A 25,252-nucleotide genomic window follows, 5' to 3' on the forward strand; every position below is an offset into this window, starting at 1 on the left:
CAGCAACAGCAGTCACAGCGCAGGCAGCAGCAGCAGCAGCAGCAGCAGCAGCAAACTCTCTCCTCTCTTTTTCTCTTCTTTCTGGAGTTGTTTCCTGTTCAGAGGACAAAAGCCAAGGAAGTAGGAGAGAAGTGATCCAGGGCTGAAAGCTTCCATCAAAAACAGAAACAAAACGCAGACCTGGCTGCCCCCATGCCTATCGAATTTGTTTGCAAAATCAAATTTGCAGAGGAGGATGAGAAGCAGAAAAGCAAGCAGGATGGGGACAAGGAGAGCCTGATCGAGGAGAGCTGCACACCTCCGGCCAAGGACTTGGCTGGATTCGCTAACTCCTGCTCCCTTCATGGGATTAACCACATCTTTGTTTCTGGTCGCCTGGGCATCCGGCAGACTCTGTGGGCTCTTGCCTTTTTGACTTCACTGGCACTGTTTCTTTACCATGCAGCTAAGTGTGCCATCTCTTACCTGGAGCACCCGCATGTCACAGCTCTGAATGAAGAGGCAACCCCGGAGATGGTTTTCCCGGCTGTTACCATCTGCAACATCAACCGCTTTCGCTTCTCTGCTCTTACCGACGCTGACATCTACCACCTGGCTAACTTAACAGGCCTGCCCCCCAAAAACAGGGAGGGGCACAAGCCTACTGATCTAATGTATCCTGCCCCTGACATGCAGGACATCTTCAACAGGACAGGACATCAATTAGAAGAGATGCTTATGAGCTGCAATTTCAGTGGACAGAACTGCTCAGTCGGGGACTTCTCTGTGGTGAGTGAAAAAAGTTTCTCAAAGTTCTGCCATTCACCTGACTTGTGTCATATTACGTTACTTCATCATGATTTATTAGCCTTATCAAAACTCCAGTAAAACAAGTTTCATAAAAGTAAAGTTTTTTTCATTCTCAATATTCTGAGAAATCATACATCTGTAACTTTGTGGCTCATCTTGTTCGTACAAAACCACAGATAGGCATGAAAGGAAAATGATCACTCTAAGGCAAGAGGAATTGAAATTCTCTTTGTGCTTGAACTCATCACCAGGGGCTATGTGGTTCCCATGGTACATGTCTGCATGCAAGATTCATAGCTGTGGCTCAGTCATTGAACTGTATCTCTTTTCACTAAGTTCTCAGCAGCAACTGTTTTCTCTCTAGCCGTGTGTTTCAGCCTTTACCTGAATCTGTTATGTCAAGGAACGAAGGCTGAAAGCTGTCATATGTGGTTGTACACTTTTACAAGGCAAAGTGGGCTTTAATGCTGCCGTTAACTCCAGTACCTTAGAGTGCATGGCAACAAAATTGCCATTGAAAATTGTCTCTCCCTGTTGCTCCCCCCTCAATCTGACACTGCAGAGCAGCTGCCTTTCTCTCTCTGAGCTCTTGTACCATTCAGGAGGGAAGGAGTAGTGCCTCTTCAATGTTGTATTTCAGTCTTGCTGATGTTAAGATTAAATATTTAAAGACAGTCATACATGATTTTTACATTAGCCAGATTGACTAAAAGGAATGAAACAATTTCCATGTGAGGGAAAGTGTGTGTGTGTGAGAGAGAGAGAGAAAGAGAGAGAGAGAGAGAGAGAGGGATCAGGTGAAAGAGGGGGAGTTTGTGGCTGTGTTCTGCGCACTATTTATTAAAGACACTGTCCTTGTAGGAGATGGATTTCCCCTTCTCTTTTGCTGGAATAGGAATATGCAATTGCTTTAGTGATGATAAAGTGCTGGTGTCAAGTCTTAATAGGGTATGCTGAACATTGATATGCTCACCTTCCTGAGACCTAAAGATTCTGTCTTATCACAGGGACGGCGCTACATTACCTCGGATGTGGCAAATTACACCATAGACATAATGACATTTCACCGCTTCTCATTTAGTTTCTCTAACAGTAACCCAAGGTATTTATTTTTCTTTGTTGTCTTTAAGGCAGCCTCTCAAATAGAGACATAAAATATTTGTGACATGAAAAAGGATCCCCCTCCAAGAAAATTCTCTCAGTTGTTCTATCAGGCAAAAGGAAATGTCACACTCCTCGGGGGAGCAGAGAAAGTTTGATGAAATTCAGTTTGAAGCAACAACACAACTAAAAGTTTTTAATCTACTTGTAGCAGGTTTAACATCAATGTCCTCTGACACTTTGACACTTAGTCCTCCATGAGTACATTAATTGGCAGACAATACTGACATTCAGGAAATGTCTGTCCTGTGTCAGTGGATGACACATCTGTAGCTCTTTTTGGACACTGAGTGACTTCATCACAGACTAAGATCCTGTTGAAAGTTTCCTAAGCTGCAGTTTCCACTCTGTCAGCTATGTGATCTGCATTTTGGGGGGCTTAGATTTGTTACAGGCTACTTGCTGCCTCACTTTGAGTACTGGTGGGGGGACACTGCTGGGAGCACTGGGAGTTGTAGGACCAGGCAGGAGATCAGAAAATAAAAGTGTGAGAGTGCAAGTGAAGCTCTGTCACACATGTTCATGAATCTGATGTTGTTTGCACAAATATGTACTTTGGAACTAAAAATGTGCAGATCATTTGTTACAGCAAGGAAACCACTACTATAAGTTGTGTTATTAATCACATGCGAGCATATACAAACCCACACATACAAAAGTCTGTGTGTGTCGGCCATTATTCTTCCTTCTCTCTCCTTCAGGATCGGCTTCTTGTAATGAGTTTTCTTTTGACTGATCATTCCAGGGGCTCCAGATGTTTTATTTTGGTGATGCCGAATGGACGTGGGGCTCTTTGGAAAAATTGCTTGATGAAATATGTTTGTGATATTTTCTGATGTTGTAGCTTTTCTGTTGCAGATCATGTTCTGTACAGCAGATCTCAGGTTTTCATTTTGCTTTATTACACTCTTAATTAATTTATTATGATTTTCTTAATAGCTGTTTTTGAAAAGTAAATTTAGTGAAAACTCAGGGTCTTTGGTTTTGTTTAAAAATAAAATACTCATTACATCACAAACTTATTAGTTTATTCCAGAAACCTATTAATTGGTATCTCTGCATTCACTGTTTAATGAAAGTTCAAGTTTCTGGGCCAGAACAAAATTGCCTGGCTGCTCTAATTTATGGCAGGAAAATACATAATCACGTAGCAGTGAAATTTGTTTTTCTCTTTCCAGCGTCGTGGACAGGCATGATTATTTGACATACATAATAAGGCCATTCTTTATAATTAAAGATTGCATTATTGACTTGGATTAATCACGGAAGATAAAGCTGATTCAACAAGCCATGAATAAATAGATTAATATTTTTTCTTCCAGTCTAACTCTGAACAATTGTTCATCTATTGTGTGGTGCTGTCGCAGAGATGAGCAGCGAGCCCTTTGGCTTTTTTTAAACAGAGCTCTCACTTGGTTTGCTCTGACTCTCAGCTGTGTTTGCTACTGCGTTATCAGATTTTGCTCTCAGCAAGGACAGATCCTGTCTGCATATATTCATGGAGATAACTAAATAGCTATGGGGTGGCATCCGAGGTGATCTCTAAAAACCTGGGTTAACAGGGACGACACTGAAGAGCTCTCCACATGCAATCTGTCATTACACTGACTGAAGCCCTTATTGTGTGTTTTATAGATGATAACCCACAGATGATGTTCACCCCAGTCCTCTCTTCTATCTCTCACAGTGGGGTGAAGTCTTAAAACACATTAATGCAAATCAGTACTACAAAGCAATTTCACTAAGAGATATTATTAACATTATTATAAGCTGTTCTTAATAAATGTACTGAGAGTCAGAGTTGGACTAGAAGAAAAATATTAATATATTATGTTCACAAGGAAAAATGAATCGGTGGGCAAAAGGAAAATAGAGCAAAATGGTTATTGATAACAACACGTCACAGTTGCAGCATACATTTAAACCTCGACTATTTTACCCACAGAGTGAAGCAGCATTTGAGTGTGTAATGTGTGAATTTTACCTTTAGGCTTTATACCAGTAACGACTTCGAGGTGCAATCACTGAGATGAGTCACCAGAACTTCTACATATCTGGTACAGCTCTGATTCTATAGGGAGACATGCTGAAGCATGCACAAGGGCACAGGGTGCAAGGCCACACCACTTGTCAGTCTCTGCTATGGGGTGTAAGATGTGGTTTTTGAGCCAGTGTGAAGAAAAACAACTGCCATGCACAGGCTTTCATTCTGTTTGTGTGCGTGTGTACATGCGCGTGCATGCGCTGTGAACATGTGCAAGATAACTGTGAGAGTGACATCCATTTCCCTAGTGGGTCCAAAGACTGCACACCCCTTAACAGTGCACCCACCCATCGACAACGCACACTCATACACAGTCACGCAGCCAGTTGCCTTCCCCCCGGTGGAGTGCGAGGAGTGTGGAAGCGTGAAAGTGACTGGCTATCTAGACTGGCTTCATCTCCAGCAGCCTGTCAATTAGCTGTCTACAGTCTCACTGCTGTGGGTGTCCCTGCAGTCTAGCATGCTCTTTGATATCTGATCCATACACCAAACCCTAGAGGCCACTATCATTACACCTCTCACAGCCCATAAACAAATACACCCACTGTCTTTTCTGGTCTTATAATCGCTTGAAAAATGCAAGAAAAAAACAAAAACAAAACACTGATCTCATATCTTGCTTCCACACTGAAATCTAACCACTTCAGTCCCACTGCACTCCTTACCCCACCTTCTCCTCCTCCTCCTCCAGCATATCAGAGAAAGATGAATTACAGCGCAATTGGTCAACTGCTCCTCCTGATACGCATCACCACTGTCTAATCAGATGAAACCCACCTGTGATCAGTCACTGGATAACGCCAATATGCAAACAGCTTATATTTAGGGAGATTTACCTTTTCTATCACTCCCTGAGCCAATTTCGAGACTCCTCAGTGTGGCATGGTTTGATGAGGAGAATCTCCAGCTAAGGGATGACTTTTAACTTGACGATAAAGGCTTCCGATGTTGTGGTACCGCTAAATCTCCTCCTCTAACCTCTGGGAGTCTTTTACTCACACAGACATTTGTCTCTTTCTGACAAGTCATACACCAAGCTGTTGGTAGTGTTAATGTGGCTGCACACACACACACACACACACACACACACCAACATGTGTATTTAGAGTGTGTATTGTGTCGATAGAATGCTTCCCCATACAAACACACACACAGGTTTCATCACAGATTGAGAGAGCTGGCTTGCAAGATTGATCATGACTCTTGACTGGGTTCCCCTCCCTCTCAGGAGGATCAATACATCCTTCAGTCGGATTGCTTCCCTGCCCTTCCCACTCCAAGCTTGGTGTGACTAATTATCCCGTGCCTGTGTTTTGGGCCCAGTCTCAGTTGCATTTGTTAATGCTGCCAGAGTTGGTGAAGAATTTGATCTTTGGAACAAGATATCTGTTTATTTTAGCGTATATCCAGCCCAAATCAATCAATATACACTGTCTACCTTTTCCCTAAAGGGCGCTGAAATTATCGAGCAATACGAGATGGCTCAAAGCTTGGGCTGGGTGGGGTGGGATGAGCGTTTAAAGAGAAATAAACTTTAAAGTCAGATTCAAAAGTAAAAATAGAGGTTTTCCATATGGAGTTCAGTTAGTGTGAGAAAGTCACATATTCTCCAATACGGCTCCGTCTGTATTAGGATGCACCTAATAAAGAGCAACAGGGGGTTTTAATGGAGATTGCACCCTTGGGCTTGCTGAGATTACTCAGAAATACTTAAGTGCATGTTTAAGTAACAGTTTTTCTCTACTTGTTTTCCATATTACAGATGTTCTCCAGATTATCAGTGCTAATATAATGTTGTTTTCAGGTCGGGTCTCTCCATGTCAACACTTTGAAGGGTTTCATTTGCAGCTGCTCTACTGCAGTGACCCCCATCAAACAAATATATCTCAACCCAACTTATGCACCCGACTGCAATTTAATTAACTTAAAATTTAGAAAAAGGATTTGATCTCTGTTTGAGTAAAGCTAATAAATGAGTTTAGCAGTGAGTGTGCATTTTGCTTAAAAATACAGTTGACTCAAACTTCATTTTGGTTAATGAAGTCTTCCTGCACATCTGTCATAAGACCTTTTTTTTTTACTTACCGTTTACAGTTATGATGAAGAGCATTCACTGTGCAGATAACTGTGATTATAAAAGCCTTTGGCCAAGCACACTTTCAATGTACTTTTCTTCTTAGCTGCCAATGTGAGCTTTTTATTTTGTCATGCTTCCCAGTCTCCGAATACATTAGTGCAAATTTCTCTGAAAAATTAACCAAGCTTGCTTTTAGGCCACCGCCACATAATGGGTTCGTGCTTTTTCGTCCCTCACACTTGTAAGGTTTAATTACTTTGTGAGAGATAGCACATAAATGAGGTGGACACAAAAATAGAGACACTTAACTGCGCAATTCAGTTTGTTGAAGAAAACTAAACTGCAGCTTAGACACTCTAATTTGTTCATAAAAAGGAAATGCTGTTTTTAATTATGATGAAAACTGAAGTGGTATAGTAGTAAAATTGACTGATAAGAAAAACAACGTCCTTTGGTTTTCTTGTCTGTTTATCATTATTTATTTAAATGCAAGTGTCCGACTGCATGGAAACAACTCTCAGAAGGAGTATTTGAGATCATGGACTTGAGCCACCAAATTGGAGCTTTCAAATGAGAAAGTGATGTGTGGGATCATTTTGAGCACAGGCCAGAAACTTATTAATGTTTTCTGGCAGCTGATTGTGAATTTGAGCTAAGACGGAAAACCAGAAGAAGAGTCTCAGAACACATGTCAAATATCTCAGCAAAGATGTGTTCAAAGATTTGAAGGGGAGAAATGCCAAAAAAAGATAACTAGGTTAACAATATTGGAGCTAGCACGGATGATAAAAAAGCAGTTAGCCAACAGTGTAAAGTCATGCTTCAGCAAAGCTGTTGTTGCCTTGGAGTCCTGAGAATATAAGGGAGAGAATGACTTTGTATGTTAAATCAGGGATGTCAACCAGATTATATAAAACACCCACCTTCAAAAGGCGGGTCCAAAAGTTTAGGATGCCCAGTGATATGCTGCTTTATCGTTGCTTCCAAATTGAGGTAAAGCTAAAGTAAAATGCACTTCAATATAAAGGTTTATGAAAATTAGACAGAAAAACTAAAATTAAAATGTTCAAAAGACTCTGTCAGACCTGTTCTATGTGGATATATTTAAGGCCATAGTTGCACTGACACACCACAATTTATTGTTCGGTGCTCCCACTCACTGTGTGCACCCTGTGTTTATCTGATATTTTAAATAAATTTGAAATGTAGAAATCATGGCCACTGTGACTTGGATGAAAATGTCAGTCAGCTACAATTCAGCCAAAGGAAATAGCTTATAGCTCAAATGTCAGAGTGAATATTTACCCCTGGCACAGTTTGAACATGAGGGGCTCATCTGTCTGCTTGGCTGGACACTTGGTCCTTATTCTGAATTATGTCTAATGTCACACACTTGGTTGTGCCCCTTGCTGCGTTTTCGAGTTTGTAACCACACATGTTTCACATCATGTTGTCCGAATGAACGTACTTTTTAATATCTTTTTTGTCCCCTTTTCCCTGCATGGGCACATTACAGTTGGCTGTAGTTCATTTAAACAAGGTTTGAACTATAGTATCTAAACACTAAGGTGTCATGACAAGCTTGATGTTTTGTCTGAATCTATATGGCTTTGTGGTGTAAACCTCCTGAACAGGCCTTCCTGTATGATGATGTTTGGTGTAACTCGGGTCTTCCCCTGGGGGGATGCATGCAGCGATTTGCCAAATGACTGAAGTTGGGTCAGCAGCAAATGCACCAAATGCTTTTTTTCTCCTGTGTAATGTTCATACTGACTGAAAATTCCTGCCATTCTATATTACCTAATAATGCGCACCTGGCTTATGGAACAATGCACTCAAATAGAAAATACTGAATAATTCAAGCTAATGCTTTCCTAATGCCAGTAGCACCTGCTGGCCATCTCTGAGGCCATTTACTGTGGAGGGACCCCGGTTATGTCTTGAAATTGTTTTGTAAAGCTGAGAGGACTCAACAGTAGATTAACCATTTCCACCACTGTTGCTGATAATTTTTAGCATCAGAGATACTTTAATTACAGTAACCAAGAACATTTAAATAATTTTATCCTGAATGCTGTTTTAATTAGTCCTTATGCCAACTTTATAATTGCAATCAAAATTGTAAATATTTTCTCTAGTGAGAGACATGAAATTAAACCACAGAGGTACAATTAGATGAAAAATGATAGCTGCTGTTGTTGAGGTCCAGTTCTTTTTGTAAAAGCATTCAGTCAGAGAATGTCCAAAAAGTCAGGGGGCTGCAACATGGAGGCCTACTTTGTTAAAATGAAGGCTGAGAGCTGCTCATGTCTGATATTTACTCACATTTTGTATCAAAACACTGAAACCTCCAAACCAAACCCACTGAAAATTGAGTAAGCAGTTGTCAAATGTCAGTATCCAATAGATTTTGTACCAAAACATTTTGAAACAACATCACATCAGATTGTCAAGTGGACGAGAAAGTTGGCCTTGTTGCAGGCCGCAGCATAAGTCACTGAATCTATGGCAACACACTTTACTTATCTTGTAAATGTTTAGTTTATATCTGCTCATATACACGCCAACATCATTGCACAGTGTAACTGAAACAACCAAACCTCACAGCAGTTTAACTGGTTTGATTGACAGGTGACTGTCAAATAATAATTTGGTGTCAGAAGAGGACGGGGCATCTATGAATTTGATTGGATTGCAATTGGAGCAGGTTTACTGGTAGAAGATGAGGTGAGGCACTCAGGAACAGTAGTGAGCTAATGGCAGCTTGTGAGGAAGACTCCTGATCTAAGTAAACTGTAGAGGTGTTGTACTAATGTTTTCGGTGTCATCATATGATAATGACAAAGTTCTGGTACAATAAGTCGCCTGTGAAATTGTTTTGTTATGGGCTGACAAAATAACGTTGACAGCTCCACACTGTGCTGCTTGAGTGTTAGCTTCACTGTCTGACAAATTCATTACAGTAAAGATAGAAAGTAGGGAGAAGAGTTGTTTCACAGCTCCGAATTCTGAAGGTCCCAGTTCAATATGATTAAAATCATTACACAATGAACCAAAATTAGAATATTTATTTGGTCAATTACATTTAAACACACAAGGAATTGTCTCTGGTACAAATGCTTTCAGTGTGCTTGTAGGAAAAAAGAGAACAATCTATTTACAAATATACATACATGATGTGGCAGCTGTGTTATGTACATAATTATATTTACAGTTTATTGCTCTGCAATGATATTATCCACTTTAAATTTTAACTGAGGATTAAATACATTGTTTATGTAGCGATCTATGTTATTTATTTGTTTGTTTGTTTGTTTGTTTAGCTTTTGCACAGCATGAAACACAGCCCACTCAATTTTTATCAAAGTTCCAGGTATAGATCTTCAACAAAGCCATCATAGGCCAAATGTTATTACTACAGCACCAGGGTAGAGAAAGTGTCTTTACTGGACAAGAGCCAAGATTTCTCTTCTGTGGTTTCACTGGCTCATAAAACAAATGTTAATTAACTATAATATAACATTTTAACAACATATTTTTACAAATTTTCATTACAACTTGTAAAGACACTTACTAAAGTTATGATTACAATGCCAGTTCTAAAACTGCATGGATTCAGTTGTTGAATCCCATTTACCCCCACCTCTCTCTGTCTGTTTTCTATCTTAAAATAGTGAATTTGTCTTTTCAGTTCAGTTTTAAAAACAAAAATTAGCATATTTATACACTTGACAAACTGGCACCGACGTCAAGTAAAGAGCTTTACATTTTCTACACGTACACAATGCATACTGTAATGCTCAACATGCAAAGCTTCACTGCTGCGTAAATGTACCCTCTTCTACTAAATATCAAATATCCTCCCATTTGCCAGCTTTTCCCCTCCTCTCAGACAAGAGTGTGCTCACATCGTGTTTGGGTACCATGTGGACAGTAAATCTTTCACCTGCTGTTTGGCAGCTCAGTCCACTGTGACAGAACAGTTGACCTTCAGGTACAGCGAAATGTCATCTGATTTAGCGCACCCAGTTTGATTTGCCACCACTCATTTTGTCACCCAAGCATTTCATTTGGGTTAGGAAGTGTCAAGGCAAATGCATTACAGTGTAATGAGTGTGGCCAAATCACTCACCTCAGGATTTTTAATCTCATCTGCATACGGCATTTTCAAAGCTGTTACTGTATACCTGTGTGTGTCTGCATCAGTGTAATTGTCTGTATACAGAACTTTGAAGTGACATTCATGCTGAAAACCATGATTTTATTCAAAAAGACAGTGAGGGAATTCATGAGGCACATTAAAGATGATATAGTAGCATGCTTTATCATTATACTTGTACAATACAATGGTTAATTTATGTTTAGACATTGCACTGCCATCTCTGCTCATCCCATTTCTTTTGTTAAAGGGTCCATGGCATGCTTTTCCTTGTTTTCTGAATTATCAAAAATGTTACAACAGTGAATTATCATCTTAAACGTGACCTAAAGCTAAAACAATGAGGTGTTCGTATGTTCTAGTATTTTTATGCAGAAGTAGCTCAGTTTATACATGTCTTGTGAACTCTCGCTGGCGAGACTTTTTTTTTCCAACAATGTAAAGCATTATATGATAGTTTACTATTGTCTTGTTTTTAGGAGGAGACTCTCAGGTTTTGTCATTCTGAAATAATTACAGACAATTTGGAGTTATGATGGGTGCAATGCCAGTCTAGAGGTACCCAAGATTAAACATTAAATGTCTGGAAATGAGCATGCCATGGGCTCTTTCATTTCTGCTTCTTCTTCAGTTAGCACAGTAGGTTCGTGTCCAGCGAAACATTTGTCAGGCTGTATTTTCCTGCATTCTTCATGACCCCTCGTCACATGCTCAGAGTCACTGTTAGGCATATTTGTTTAAACAAGCATGTAACTGTAGTCATGTTCCCCAGTGATGTTGTCAAGATTAATTTTGTGTTTTCCTAATGTATGCTAATGAGAAAGTTGTGTGCATTTGATTGTCAATAGCATGAAATACAGCCCTGCTCTCTAAATGCTGGCTGCGTTCAATAACCTATTAAAGTTGAATCACAGATAACTTGGCGTGCATCAGGAAAGCAATCTGAAATTTGTGCTGACATTGATCCTGTAGGAAAGAGACCTATTGCTCCGATTAACACTATTGCCCCAGGAGAGGAGTCCCTCGACCATTAATAGCCCACTGTCCTAGATTTTAGTTAGACCATATAAAATGCTTTTATTTATGAGACACATAGAGGTTCAAAGCATCATGTACACAGTAGTATAGTATCAAACCTTTTAACTATCTCTTGTTGATCACAGTGTCTTTCATTTCCAGGTATTACTCTAACCCACACAATTTTTGATCTGTTGATGTAACACTTTGCAGTGTGTGCTGTGCTGCAATGATTACTCAGGTGCACATAGATAAACTGTGTACTCATAGCAGTCAGTGTTGCACTGTGAGATGTGCAAATGTGCTGAGAATGCTGTTCTTATAGTCAGGGTGTTAGGTGGAAATTGACCGCCATGTAAAGCTAACAATTGAGGTTATTCATATAAAAGCAGTTACAAAACATTACTGTAAAATAAAAACATTTTGTAGTCATTATCTTGTCTCTTCCCTGTAGGCTCTGTGCTCCAGCACATTCAGTTTGAAGTAAAGTAATAGATACTACTTAGAAGTGCCAAGTCTCAGCTCTAATTTGAGTAGGTGCCCAAAGTGTAGGGGTTCAAAGGTTCAAAAACAGTCATCTTCAATTGCAGTGCTTTCCCAGTTCTTGCAGCCGCTTTGGTGTCGAGTCTCTCTTCCTTTAGTCTGGTCTTCAGCAAGTGGAATAAAGATCATTCGGACTGAAATCAGGTGACTGATTCAGTCAGTCATGGATATTTGACCTCGACCTATTTATCCATTCTTTTTTCCAAATAGAATATGCTCAAGCACAGAACCTGAGGAACAGAAAGAGTCTAACTGTCCAAATACTTATGGTCTGTATTGTAAATCTTTGCGTTGTGGTATAAAAAGTAATTCTGGTTACGTGCGTTTAAATGTGCTGAGTACCATCTCATTTGATAATGACCAAACTCCTGTTGGAACTGTATCTCTTTTTCGTTGTTGATTTATTATCTACCTTTTAAGATCTCAAAGATGTGGCATTTAATGTGCCCTTAACGCCAGACTAAGCATTTGAAGCTATGAGATTTAAATTTCCAGTTACTGGTTCTTGCACTTTGAATATCATTTCAAAACCAGCTAATGGTGCCTTGACACATTTTAAACAGTGCACAAGAACATCTGTAAAATGCCACAGACTCTTTCTAAGTGTGCCAATTATTTGAACACCAGATGTCTGCATGCCACTGTACTTTAATGCCAGCTCATGGGAGGCTGCTATAATTAGACCCACTCAAAATGTGATTGTCTGATCTTACAACTAAATAAAAAGCATATAACATGCATCATGGCTGGAGAAGACAAATAGCTCATCTGTTAAACAACCCCCTAAGAACTTAAAGAAAGAAAATGACAGAGCTTTTCAAAATTGCAGTCACATCCATTTAATTATAAACACTGTGATAAGGGCAGCTCCTTAGAATAAATATGACCAGTAATGAGGTATGGTGTTGCTGTTTACACATGTCCTTGACATTCACTTTGAGAATAAGGAAAGGGGGTGATGGCATCCGTCTAAACAGATCTTGAAAGTCCATGGGAAGGGATAAATGTCACTGGGTTTTACCCACAAATCACTGTGCGTTTTTCTTCTTGTCTGACCTTCACTGTGTCTACTGTGTCTAAAGAGTATTAGCAAGCCGTTAATAAATAATTGGTATGTATACCATGATGAAAGTGATCCCCTGAGACAGATTGAATATGTCTTCAAGTAAAGCATGCCCTTAAACTAATAATTAATTAGTGCATTTAGGTAATGATAAGTGATTAATTAGTGTGACATTGGGGGACTTCTGGGACAGTGTGACAATTGGATAAATTACCACACTTCACCATAAGCCAAATAAACTTGAGATTGCAGCCCAGCCCACATAAATCTACTGTGCATTTGAATATCAGTCTTATCTAATTGGTGTCATCATATCTCTTTTGGCAGGAGCTTTGCCTAAGGACACCATTTGGCTGCTCCAGTGAACGTGTACTGTGAACAAATCAATAAATGTTGTGTGTATGATTATGGTACGATTATACACCGGAGCCCTGTAAAGCCCAGAGAAAGGTGATTTGAAGAGAGGTGGCACACCTCTTGGCTCAGTTCCTTCAGCTGCAAATGCTCAGTGGGAAACGGAGCGGTCAGTGAGATTGGCTGCAACCTCGCTTTAGGACCAGCTGGCTCAAGAGCAGATTCAGGGCCTCCCCCCTTGTTTCCACCTGCCCTGTGATGCTCAAGTGTTCCAAATCAAGCCATTATTTGGTTCATCCCCTTGCTGTCTAACTCAGCTTCCAAATAAGTCAGTTGCTGGCCCCAATAGAATGATATGTCCCTGCTTAGAAAAAAATACCTTTGAGAAATCTAAAGGTGACAAAGAAGAACTCACACTTATTCAACCAATGATTAGTATAAGATTAGTATAAGAATGCCACAATAATAGTCTGATGTTAAGGGCACCTTAAATGCCACATCTTTGAGATCTTGAAAGGTAGATAATAAATCAACAACAAAAAAGAGATACAGTTCCAACAGGAGTTTGTTCATTATCAAATGAAATGGTACTCAGCACACGTAAACACACGTAACCAGAATTACTTTTTATACCACAATGCAAAGATTTACAATACAGACCACAATAATAGAAGCAAAACGTCAACATGAATTGTACTCTTTAAATATCCTTTTGAAAATAACCACAACAAAGCTGGTTTTCTTATGTACGCCTCTGAATAATTAAACTTACCGCATTTAGAATTCAGTTATGATGTGGAAAAGAAATCTGAACTGGTCCTCGCAGAACTTCTGATGATACTCAGAAGAGGTCACCTTTAACCGGGGCCTTGTTCTAATGCGGGTTATGCAAGACTGTTGTCTGATCTCACTAGACATAGCCTGTGTACAGAGTGGATGCCACTGAATAAATAAAACCCTCACCCTTCCAAACACCAGGGTAAGAAGCCAGGATTAGCATCTCATTAGACAGTACTTGCACTGGTGGTTTGTGGACAAAGGAGTGAGAAGCGAACCAAAAGAAGAACTGTTTGAGGTACTTTGCTTCTATGTGGGAGGGAATTAGGTTTTTGCATTACAGAGAGAGTTACAGTATTTTTTATAAATGTAGACAGTGTAGATTTGTTTTTATCGGTAAAGATTCCTTTTTGTGGTTACTGTCATGGTTATGAGGCCTGATCACATATTTTGCTACAAAAGCAGCATCATTACACTACAGAATACTGTGGCACAGACAGGTGTACAAAATTCTCCCACATGATTCTTTGAAAGCACAAGCTCATTGCTAAAGTGCATGCACCCAGGAAGACAGTGTAATCTAAAGAACACTTACACTGAAACTTGGTGACAGTTTGCTTCTGAGATAAATTGGCCTCAGCAAAAGTGTCTCCTGCTGGTGGCCAGTCTGTGTTATCTGTGCCATGAACATGCAATTTCCCCTTGATTGTGCTCCCCACGGATAAGTAAACACATTCAGCAGAGCAATAAACTACAAAAGACAAGAGACCAAAGGACAGTAGTAATAATCTGCCTGAAGACACAGATTTAAACCCTAATTTACAGAAATTTGGGAGATTTTATGCATTCATATTGTCAGCCCCAAGTAAACATGAGGTGATCTGTGGAGTATCTCTTTATTAAGATAAAACCTGGATGTCAGCTTGGTCTTCCTGCATAGCTCCAAAACATGAAGCAAAACAACCTTTATAGCCAAACTGATTTTCTAGTTGTCTCTTGGAGATGTATTATATCTGGCTGATACAAATAAAATATGAAATGTTTGGATTGCCTGGACAGCTGGGACTGTGCCATACCACCACCTCAATTTAGCCGTACACACAGCACTATGCAGCACTGGATGGCTCGGTTAATGTTGCAGACTTGAACAGATCAAACTTTAAAAAGAAGGTTAATGTTGGAATGTTAAAGCCATTTACAAGTGTGTGCTGCTTGGCAAACTGAATTAGAGCACTATGTGTGGATGGTGAAAGCTATATTTTTATCTAAAGTGAAATGGTATCCCCAGCATATGCTATAAGTTGACGCTGCTGTCTGGATTTTGATTGAAATGGCAGGGTTGTGTTTACCTCTGGCTGTTGATAGTATCATAATCTCTGTCCTTCGTTAGTGTGCAACACTATCATGAAAATCTTCATGTCACTACGAGCAGTGCAAGAAATCATTCTGTGAATTTTATTAAAGTTAAAATGCCTCACCTTGCATTGTCACATTGACATGTAGGTAGTGTCTGAAATGAACTTTTTAGCTCACTGCCAAGGGCTGTAAACTAAAAATTACCTGCCAAGAATACCACCCCTTATCAGCCAAAATATTTATTTATTTTTTCATAGAAATATATCACACTACACATTCTCAACCTTTTTTTGAATAGAGTCAGGTATGTGCATGAGTTTTGATACACACTCGCATATTCATTTGTTTACTCACTCATTTTGCCATAACCTTTTAATGTGTCAGACCTGTTATGTACAAGCATCACTATGGAAAAGAGAGAAGAAATAATTCAGCCAACTCTCCAGACTGTTGTTGGTTTATCCAGCAATTGGCTTTCAATTTTGAAATGTCTCACAAGTTGATTTCATTGCAAGAAATATTTGTCTATTTCTGCTGAAAGGTTAAAAATGGTTTTGTTCAGGCACATTGTGATTGATAGACAGATAGATAGATACTGTAGATAGATGGACAGACTACAGTATGTGTACCATTGTGTGTTGTCAAAACCATGTTTTGTTATTTAAAAATTAAAAGGCAGATATACTTTTAATGGTGTACAAATACCTACACAATGAAATGTTTGGACATGGACAGACTACAGTATGTGTACCATTGTGTGTTGTCAAAACCATGTTTTGTTATTTAAAAATTAAAAGGCAGATATACTTTTAATGGTGTACAAATACCTACACAATGAAATGTTTGGACATTATTTTAATTTTATCCTAATTATCATCCTAATTACTAATTATTTTTATTGTTTCATTTTCATTTTTTTTTTATATTATCATGATTCTCATTCTGATTTTTGTATATTGGCAGCAAAGAGATAAAAGTACAGAATTTTACCTGGTATAAGACAGAGCTGTCTTATACCAGGTAAAACTGTCACATGCTAAATTTTGGCTTGGTTGTTTTTTTTTGCAGGAAAACAGATTTAAACAAGGATCGGGTTTTAAAGCAATGTGCACACCATGTCACCTACTCTGCCTCACCACAGAGCTCACACAGAAATGCTTGGTCCTACTTATTAATGGAGGCCACAACTGAATTTCATGCGTCAGGAATAATGACGAATGTGTGTAATAGCTCGTAACTCTGACGTGGAAGACGGTCAGCAGTGAATAAATCTAACCAAGCCTTATAGAGAGGTCAGAAAATAGTCCTATGATTCATTTTTGTTAGGGCACTGCTCCATCTCATATTATTTTCAGTGGTCAACTTCACTCATGGTGCTGCTACTGTCACTTCTAATTAATAACTCGGCTTGTAGCCTGATAAGAAAAGCCAGATTTAAAAGAGGCATTTGATAACCGGCTTCGTGGTACTGGTTATCCATGACAGCCAATGTTACGCTCAGTGAAGTTTGATAACCCCAAGAAAGCCAGAATAAGTTAAAATCACTCTGAGGTACAGGCCTCTGGTTGCAACAAGCTGAAAAAAAATGCAGCTCCCGGTTTGAAACTGACGTTAGCTGACTATTGAGTAAATTTGTCAGCCCAGTAGGATGTAAATGATAATGTCACACAAAGTGTTCGCATTGTTGTTTTAACAAAAGAACAATTAAAAATTACCCAAAGTTGATCATCTTAAGCCATTTTTTGAAAACAAACAAACAAAAAACCAGAGAGGTCAGAGAGGTACAAAGTACAACAAATTTATTCAGTAGGAGCTAAAATGTTATCTGGCTGTTTTATCATCTGTAAACGATCACGATACAGAAAGGCAAAAGTCACCAGTTAACAATTAACACCAAGGGGGTTTTTCTATTATAGGAACCTACCGAAATGTGTCGCATCGAGTAAGGCTTGTCACAGGTTCTGCATTTGTTTTCACCACAGTGCACCCGTTTTGAGGTGCATTCTGGGAGCTAAATTTCAACACCCCTCAGGAGTTAGTACTAAAATCAAGTACCAGGAATCCAAATTGGGGGGGGGGGGGTCTCCAGGCACACAGAGTGGTCACCTATGTCTACGTCTTCAACACCTCAAGCACCTACAGCTGACTGTGTGTGAGAGGGCAGCAGCCCCTGCCTCCTCTAAACAGAGACTGATAAAGAGAAAATACAGAGGAAAACAAAGCAGAACCGTCCCCATTAACTCTGGTAGGCTACGCTTGACAGAGGGAAGTACGAGGTAGACTGCTCTTTAGCTTCCGATAGTGGAAAAGCAGCAAAATTGAGCCATATGATCACTACTCTCATCCTGCCTTCCCATCACTGGTCCTTTCCTCCTGCAGCAGTTGTCCTATATCCTGTCTGCTGTCAGACTTGACAAATGTAGGCATCTTGTTAATAATGTGAACTATGCTTTTAATGAGCAGCCCTAATTGACTAGTATATCATGTTGCTGGGTGGTGTTTTCACTCTGAAAAAACTGTAATCTTATACAGAACTGAATTTGAGCATCCTCAAAGGCAGGAAAGCCTGGTGAGGCAGAGCCAGGTACTCATGAATAGTGTTGCTGTGCTTATGGTGGATAGACTTATGAAGGAGGAAAACCATCCATGTGTAAAACTGGATATAATTGCCATTTTAGATAGAAATCAAGGAAGTTTTCAGCCTCCTACTTGTAACTCTGCCACTAAATCACTTTTATTAGCTAATATCATCAGAGATATGGAGATGATGAGGGAGTTTGTTTACGCAGATAGCATTAGTACAGATCATTTTACCTGGGAAATGTACAGTATTAGGGTCATAATTTAAAAGGAAGGAAAAAGGGCCTGATCACGTGATGGAAACGTGTTGGGAGGCATTATCGCCCTCTCCTGAGGCCAGGCATGTAATTTTGTTTTTAGATTCACAGACACAAAGAAATTATCAAACAGTGCAGGACTAAAACCAAAAAGCTGCACCTGCTCAGCACCACCGGCCAAATGCTACAACTTTGTGCGTACTGACTGCTACTCAGAGCCAGTGTTTTGCTCTGATGTATTTTAATTGGTTCACAGCTTGTGGAGGCTAGCAGCAAGCAGCAACATTCCAGTATTACTTTATTAGCAGACAGTAATATAGCCACCAGTTTAAAAAAAAAACATTAGTAAGGTTCAAATATATTTCTGCTTCAGATAAAAAGGAACAGTGAAGACTATTACGCTCATGAGATAAGATTATAAACGTGCCAAAAGAAATGTCATTGTACATGTTCTCAGTATTTGATTTTATTTCATTTGTGCTTTCCTGTTAGAAAACAATCAAAAATCAAGTTGTAGAAATTAAGAGTTGCAATTTACTTGACAAAGTCCACCAGTGGAAACGTGTGACATGGAGTATTGCACTAAAATTAAACATATGATCAGATATATCTGCCTAAATGAAAATTAGACATAATATTTTGTTTGTTGCCAGCTGGGAATTCTATTCCATAGAATTTTTCCATCTCATTTTAGTGCAGAATTCCCTGCTTGTCGAGTCATATCACATGACCATGCATATTTATCACTGTAAATGTGAAGATTTGGCTTTCTGCAGGCAATGTAAGATGTGACACAAACAATCTTAGCAACCCCCGGTAACTCCTCCTGTGAAATATTGATAAGTGAGTCTGGGAACAGTCTCCTCATGCTGGAACCATAAGATCATTTGATCACCCACCACAGACACAGTGATTTACTCCCTGCATTTTATTTTCTATTTTATCCAGCCGATCATCTATCTCAGCCTGGCACACGGAGCCTGGGTTTGCCCTTCGTATTTAGTCTTCCAGATTACAACAGATTCAGCAGCCTGTCCACCGCCCACCACTCAGCTGAAGCCTTTTGTGGGGCCTGTGGGATGTGACTCAGTGCCGATGATCCTGAGATGTTGCTGGAGGTTTAATCCCTACACTGTGAGAAATGAGCTTCTCCTGCTCTCCCTCTTGCTCCTGCAACTTTGATCAAGCCCTAATGTGATTAGGCAGTGACCCTGACATGACTGGTCTAGGAGCTTGTCAAAGAAGCCAGGGGAGGGGGGGAGGTGCTTGGCAGAGCGTCTGATCTGACCAGTAAACCAAGAGAAAAAAAGAATTATTCTGAAGGTGTCTTTCCTCTGTTGCTGCTCTGCGCTCTGGGTAATAAAGGTTTCATGTATTCATTTTACCCCAGCAAAAATTGCAGTCTATAATGACCTGGCATTTCTTTTTTTTTTAAACTAGCCATGAGGCTCATGATTTGAATGTTAACCAATGCTCGACTTGATGTAAGGGTGCAGTCCACCGGGAGGAAGCTTTCTTTTCCTCACAGTTAAGTCTTCATGGTGAATGAGTGTATATCTTCTGCTGCCTGTTTTACACAGCAAAATACACATCCCATTGTTGTTCATCAGTACATCTACATAAAACACATTTCACATAAAACACATTGCACCACCCCTCAATGATACCTCTTGTTTAGAATCATGCACTGAGCCTGTTTACTATGTCATGTACTCCACTGCTCCCATATGTGCTGCACATTATTCTGGCCGTCAACCCACTGATGATGTGTGCACGCCGTGCCTTAACTTCAGTGGCCAAATGTGTCAAGTCTCGATATATTAACTTCACTCTAATGGGGTTTATCAGCTGTAGTGCAGAAAGTCATGGAGATTAGAGAGAGAAGGAGTGGATGTTTGATTATTTTTGCATTCTGTACGGTTGTCCGCACTGTGCGAGCAGTTGCTTGAGGATACTTAAAATGCCTTTTGGAATCTCTTAAGTATGGCATTATATTTTATTTTCAGGTACTTGCATTTCTGCTGATACAGAGGCAGGCCACAGCGCCATAATCCTCACTTGTAATGAGTTCACATTGATTTAAAAGCTGTTTTCTGTGAATAGCACCTCAAGATTTCCCAAACAATATATGAGAAATTGAAGGTTTATGTAAATGAACAAGGTGAAGGCCAAAATGGTATGCTATAAAAACAAGCAAAGAATATTATACATTTATAACATGTTTTTATTTTTATATATTTAAATTTTATTCAGATGCTGTCCTAAGCATCTACCTACTTATTGTGTATTCCTTGCTTGTTTTGGCAAACCGAAAGGGACGGTGTCAAAGAAGACACCGAATGTGAAAGACGTCCTGTACAATTGGCAGTGAGATGGAAAAAGATTCTGCACCACAAGGGATCTTTTGCCATTAGGCTAGAATGAGGGAGCTGCTGTAGAATGGAAATGGGCTGATTTACAGACATGGTGGGTCTTTGGATTGAGAAAAATGTGTCAAATCACTTGCCCTGTTGATTCCAATCCACGTTTAACATCAGCTAAACAACCAGATGCACATTATTGTTTGACAGACAGTTAAAACATGGCTGTGCTCCTAACAAAGCCATGTAATTTGCAATACACAAAACCATTATAACATTTAATGAAGTTGGGGTTACAGCCAGCACAGTGTGACTATTCAAACATCAGTTTGCTTTAAATCTTATAGTGGCGTTTATGACGTCTACAGTATATTAACTTATAACAGCAACCAGTATAGCAATTGCAATAACACTTCAGGTATCATGTACATATAAGCACTGTAACCTTATCATCCATTGAGTTATAGTAGCCTTTCCATTTTCAAAATGGAGATGAGTAACCTACCTAACCAGAGAATAAAACAAAGGTTAAAAAACAGAGATTAAACACTCAACTGATCAACCACAATGTAAACTCTTGTAATGATTATTTCTGTATTAGTGGTAGAAGAATCCTATGAAACTGAATATTTAATGAGAGCTATTTTCAAGTATGGAGAAAAGAAGCGGATAAGCTTCAGTGGAGATTGAGTCAGAGTGAAACTAAGGATATCTAGATTTGTGATGTTATTGTGAATAAAAAGGATCAAAGTTTAGGTCTATATCATAAAGAGAGTGCTCACTAAGCACTGGCAAGCCAAAGAGCCTGCTTGCCTCACTGCTTTTGGAGTCGCTCCACATTCAATAGTGTCATTTGAGGCTGTGTGGGGCTGGACAGGAACATAAACTAACACAGATGTCTGTGTAGTGGCCTTGATAGATCAGACAATAAATATACCATTTGAGTGCGGTTCATTTATTTGCCTCGCTGATCTCACAGTTGTTTTTTTCTGGTTGGTAAGGTTAAGGACCACAAATTGAGTCGATTATAATGAATATCCACAGTTCAGTTTAAGTATCTCTGATGCTCTGAGCATTGTACTGCTGTGTTTTTTGCAATGCACTTCACACATGCAGTTCACTCTTGTCAACTGTTAATTGTGTGCAGAGGGCAATTATGTAGCATTGTCCATATTGTTTGCTGGTGGCTCATAGCTTTTTGATGGAAACGGCTGTGCCGCCGTCCAATAAACTCCAGGTTGTGAACATAATGGCACATTTCAAAATTCATAGTTAAGCCTACATCTCCCAGGTTTTAACATCTGGTGACTATTTGTTGTCACAGAACAAAACTGTTCCTTAGTGGTGAGCATATTCCATGAAATAATTACATAAAATGCATTTAACATATGGACCCTGGAGACTCAAGGTGACAGAACAGAACTTTTGCATATGGTGGTATTCTGCCTATTTGTATGAATTGGATTCGCACACCTGTTTTGCCTGGGTGGACACATCCATGGCCTGTGTTTTTGTTTCAGCCAAAGGTTGGAAGGAGCAAAAGGGGGCAGTTATTTTTATGCTGTAATTGCAGATTATTATATTAAGTAATACAGTTACTCTCCTTATGGTAATAGTGTGCTGCTCCGGTGCTTACATTAAGAGCTACTGATTTGTCTTGTAGTATACTAGGGCCAGACTTTGCCTTTTACAAAGTTTTCAAAGTCAGACGCTGTGGCGCCCCACCTCAGACAAACCCAGAGCTCTTATATTTTCCAATTTGCAATGTATCTGTGAATGTATAGACAACTATCACTAGTTTGATACTGAAGCAGTCTTAACAGTGTGGTAATTCTCACCCAAGTTTGGAAGTTATAAAATGCATTTATGTTCTGATTTCTAAATGGATATATGAAGGTTCACTCGTGATAAACATCTGAAATAATATCCTTGGGAAGTGTAAATCACACTGAATGTGAAAATATGTGTGTCATGTTTGTGTTTGTAGATTTGAGTGAATTATAACTCAGATATCTGAAGCATGTTGATGCAGTGGGCCAAGAGCTGTGCGTCACAGCTGCTGCAGCTTCAGGCGCTATCGATAAGTGAGCCAAACCAGTGTGGTGAACTTCAGTAACTACTCTCCAGTTGTTTTTAGAATATCTTACTGCGCTTGTCCCTTCTACCTCACTCAGTATTTTAGCATCATATCTCAGCATCCCCTCTGCATACCATCCACATGTTTGAAACAAATATAACAAACTGAAGGAGTTATGATGCATTATTTTGAATCAATAAATACTGTGAATTATTACATGGTACAGTAAATGAATTTGTCAGAGTTAATTAGAATCATATGGGATCTTAATCTTTATTTATATGATGTCAGTCATCTCTTTACACACTTCTAGTTCAACCCTTTTACTGCTTTCCTGCAACATTTTTACTTTTCACGTTGTAGCTCTGGCCTCAAAAATGAAACACAAAGCAGCTTTCCACTCCACCCAGAATAGAAACCAAGTAGTTTACATCCCACACAGAGTGGGCCAGACATCCCACCTTCTCCTGTGTTGGTCTTTTGTTACTCCTGTTCATAAGCATTATGAACACACACACACACACACACACACACACACCTGCTGTCCTCTCAGCTTCATCATGGCCTAGTATATCAACAGAGACTTTGAAGTAAGTCTAAGGCAGTATCTTCCCCAAGGGAAGTCAATCAAAGCCTCCCAGCGGTGAGCTGTTTCTCCAGACCCAGCTGATCATTTTCTCTGTAATATCCCCAGTCTCGGCAGCTCAGAGGCTGATCAATGTTGTTGAAAACAGAAAACTGTCCATTCTGTCTGGGAGCGGTGGGGGAATTGAAAAACACACTGAATTGATGACTTTGTAAATGGAAGCTGGGGTAGACTTTGTGACACCCATGGTTTCTCCCCTCAAAACACATTCCCTGTCGTCCTCATCACAAACGAATTAGAAATTCAGAGTGTGGCCCCGGGGTTGCCAAGTGTTTATGTGGATGCCCAGTGTGATGAAGGCTCACATTTGTTTCCTGTCGCTGACCTGTCACTCACTCGGCCATTAGAGCCCAAGGCAACACTGATTTTAAACTCAAACAGAGGGAGAGACGTTCGTTCTGACCAAAGGAAGAAGGGCAGAATAGAAATAAAATAAGAGAGGAGAAATATTTACCAGCCTCTAACACAAACCCCTCAATCATACACACAAACACACACACAAACACACACACACACACACACACACACAGCAGTTATGCCATCAAAGCTTTCAGGGAGAAATGTCCTTCACAAATTTCTCACAGCAGATTAATGGTGAGAGACCAGCTCCCTGCTCTTAAACATTATTTTATGGGGTCAATATTCTTAATTAGCACTTCTAAAGGAGCCTAAAGTATTTGTCAGATTTTCAGATAATTTTTTCCAATGAGTGGATCAATTAGCTGCTTGAAGTGTCATCTTACTTGTGTTACAGTAATTCTCACCCTGGCAGTCTAGTAATGTCAGCTGGAAGGTACCGTAGACAAGTCAAGAAGACTTTGAGTTTACACCGACTTTCACCTGAAAGGTGTAAGTACACATCTCACACTGTGTGATTTAGATTAGCAGCGAAGCGCATTACATTTAAATGACATTTAATGCTGTACATCATGCTGATCCAAAATACCGACGGCAGGTGTTAAATGAGATTCAGTGCAAGGAATGCTAGTGGGTTGATGAAGGCGGAAATAACGCCTTGTGTTATGCAGGGGGTTATTTTATATTCATTATTTACACATACTGTGTGCATTTAGTCTTACAGCGTCTGCATGTTGGATAGTTGTATTTATTCAGATACTCAGAGGAGTGGGTGAAGTTCATATACAAACTGTGCTTATATGTGTTCCTTTCTACTCTCTTCATGAGATAAATAGCTGGCTCTTTAGCTGCTAAATGCTCCAGTATGTTCACCAGGTGCCCTACTTTGTCTGGTGCTGTTACACTGGAAACAGCTGCCTGATGCATCAGGAAATTACACGGCGAGAGTCAGGCAAGTGAAGCAAAACAGTTCAGTTAAAGCAGTAAAGCCAAAACGATGAGCTGAAAGACACTAAGGTGGATATTTACTTAGCTTTTGTGGCTCATTTTTAGAGATACACAGTGAAATTACCTTTGTTCATATTTCCTAAGGCGTCGCAGTGGGGTTTAGTGCTGGAGAAAACCAAAAAAAGCAACACTGCAGGGATTTTTGGGCCAGATTTACAACTGTTGCATCAGAAGGAACTGCAGCTGGAATTTAACGTCAGGAGAAAGCAGGTGTAAAATTTGTGGCCCTGCTCTCAGCGCGGCAGCTGCTAGTCATGTGAGCTCTCTTCAGAGTTAAAAACATGTTTGAGGAGGGAGAGGATGTTTGTAAACCGCATCGCTTGCCAGAGGAGAACGTGATCGACTTTTTACAAGCTTCCAGATCAAACCATGCTTCAGTCACTGAACAACATATAACATGATTGGACTGGCAGGAGACTACATATACTATATACAATATCTTTGCTGATTTCTTCAACCATATTAAAGTTCATTCGCTGTAAACTTTCTTCTACACTTCCTCTCAGACCACACATGCACAACAGCCTACAGGCAGCAAATCCTAAGCAGAGATGTATTCAGCTTAACACAACCACAGCTGTTCTCATTTATATCATCAGTGTTGGTAAATACGCCGCTAAATAAAAA

The 25,252-nt window shown here is 39.7% G+C and overlaps 1 protein-coding gene across 1 annotated transcript in view; it reads left to right on the top strand.

Annotated features, from left to right (window-relative positions):
• Positions 1–29: 29 nt before the first annotated feature.
• Positions 30–25,252, top strand: part of asic4a (acid-sensing (proton-gated) ion channel family member 4a) — a 77,995-nt gene continuing 52,772 nt past the window's right edge. The window contains exon 1 of the mRNA XM_020621182.1: positions 30–768. Within this exon, the coding sequence (XP_020476838.1) occupies positions 193–768 (576 nt within the window). The 5' untranslated portion in view covers positions 30–192. The remainder of the gene's footprint in view (positions 769–25,252) is intronic.

Source organism: Monopterus albus, unplaced genomic scaffold, assembly GCF_001952655.1.
Source record: "Monopterus albus unplaced genomic scaffold, M_albus_1.0 scaffold254.1, whole genome shotgun sequence".
NCBI lineage: Eukaryota > Metazoa > Chordata > Actinopteri > Synbranchiformes > Synbranchidae > Monopterus > Monopterus albus.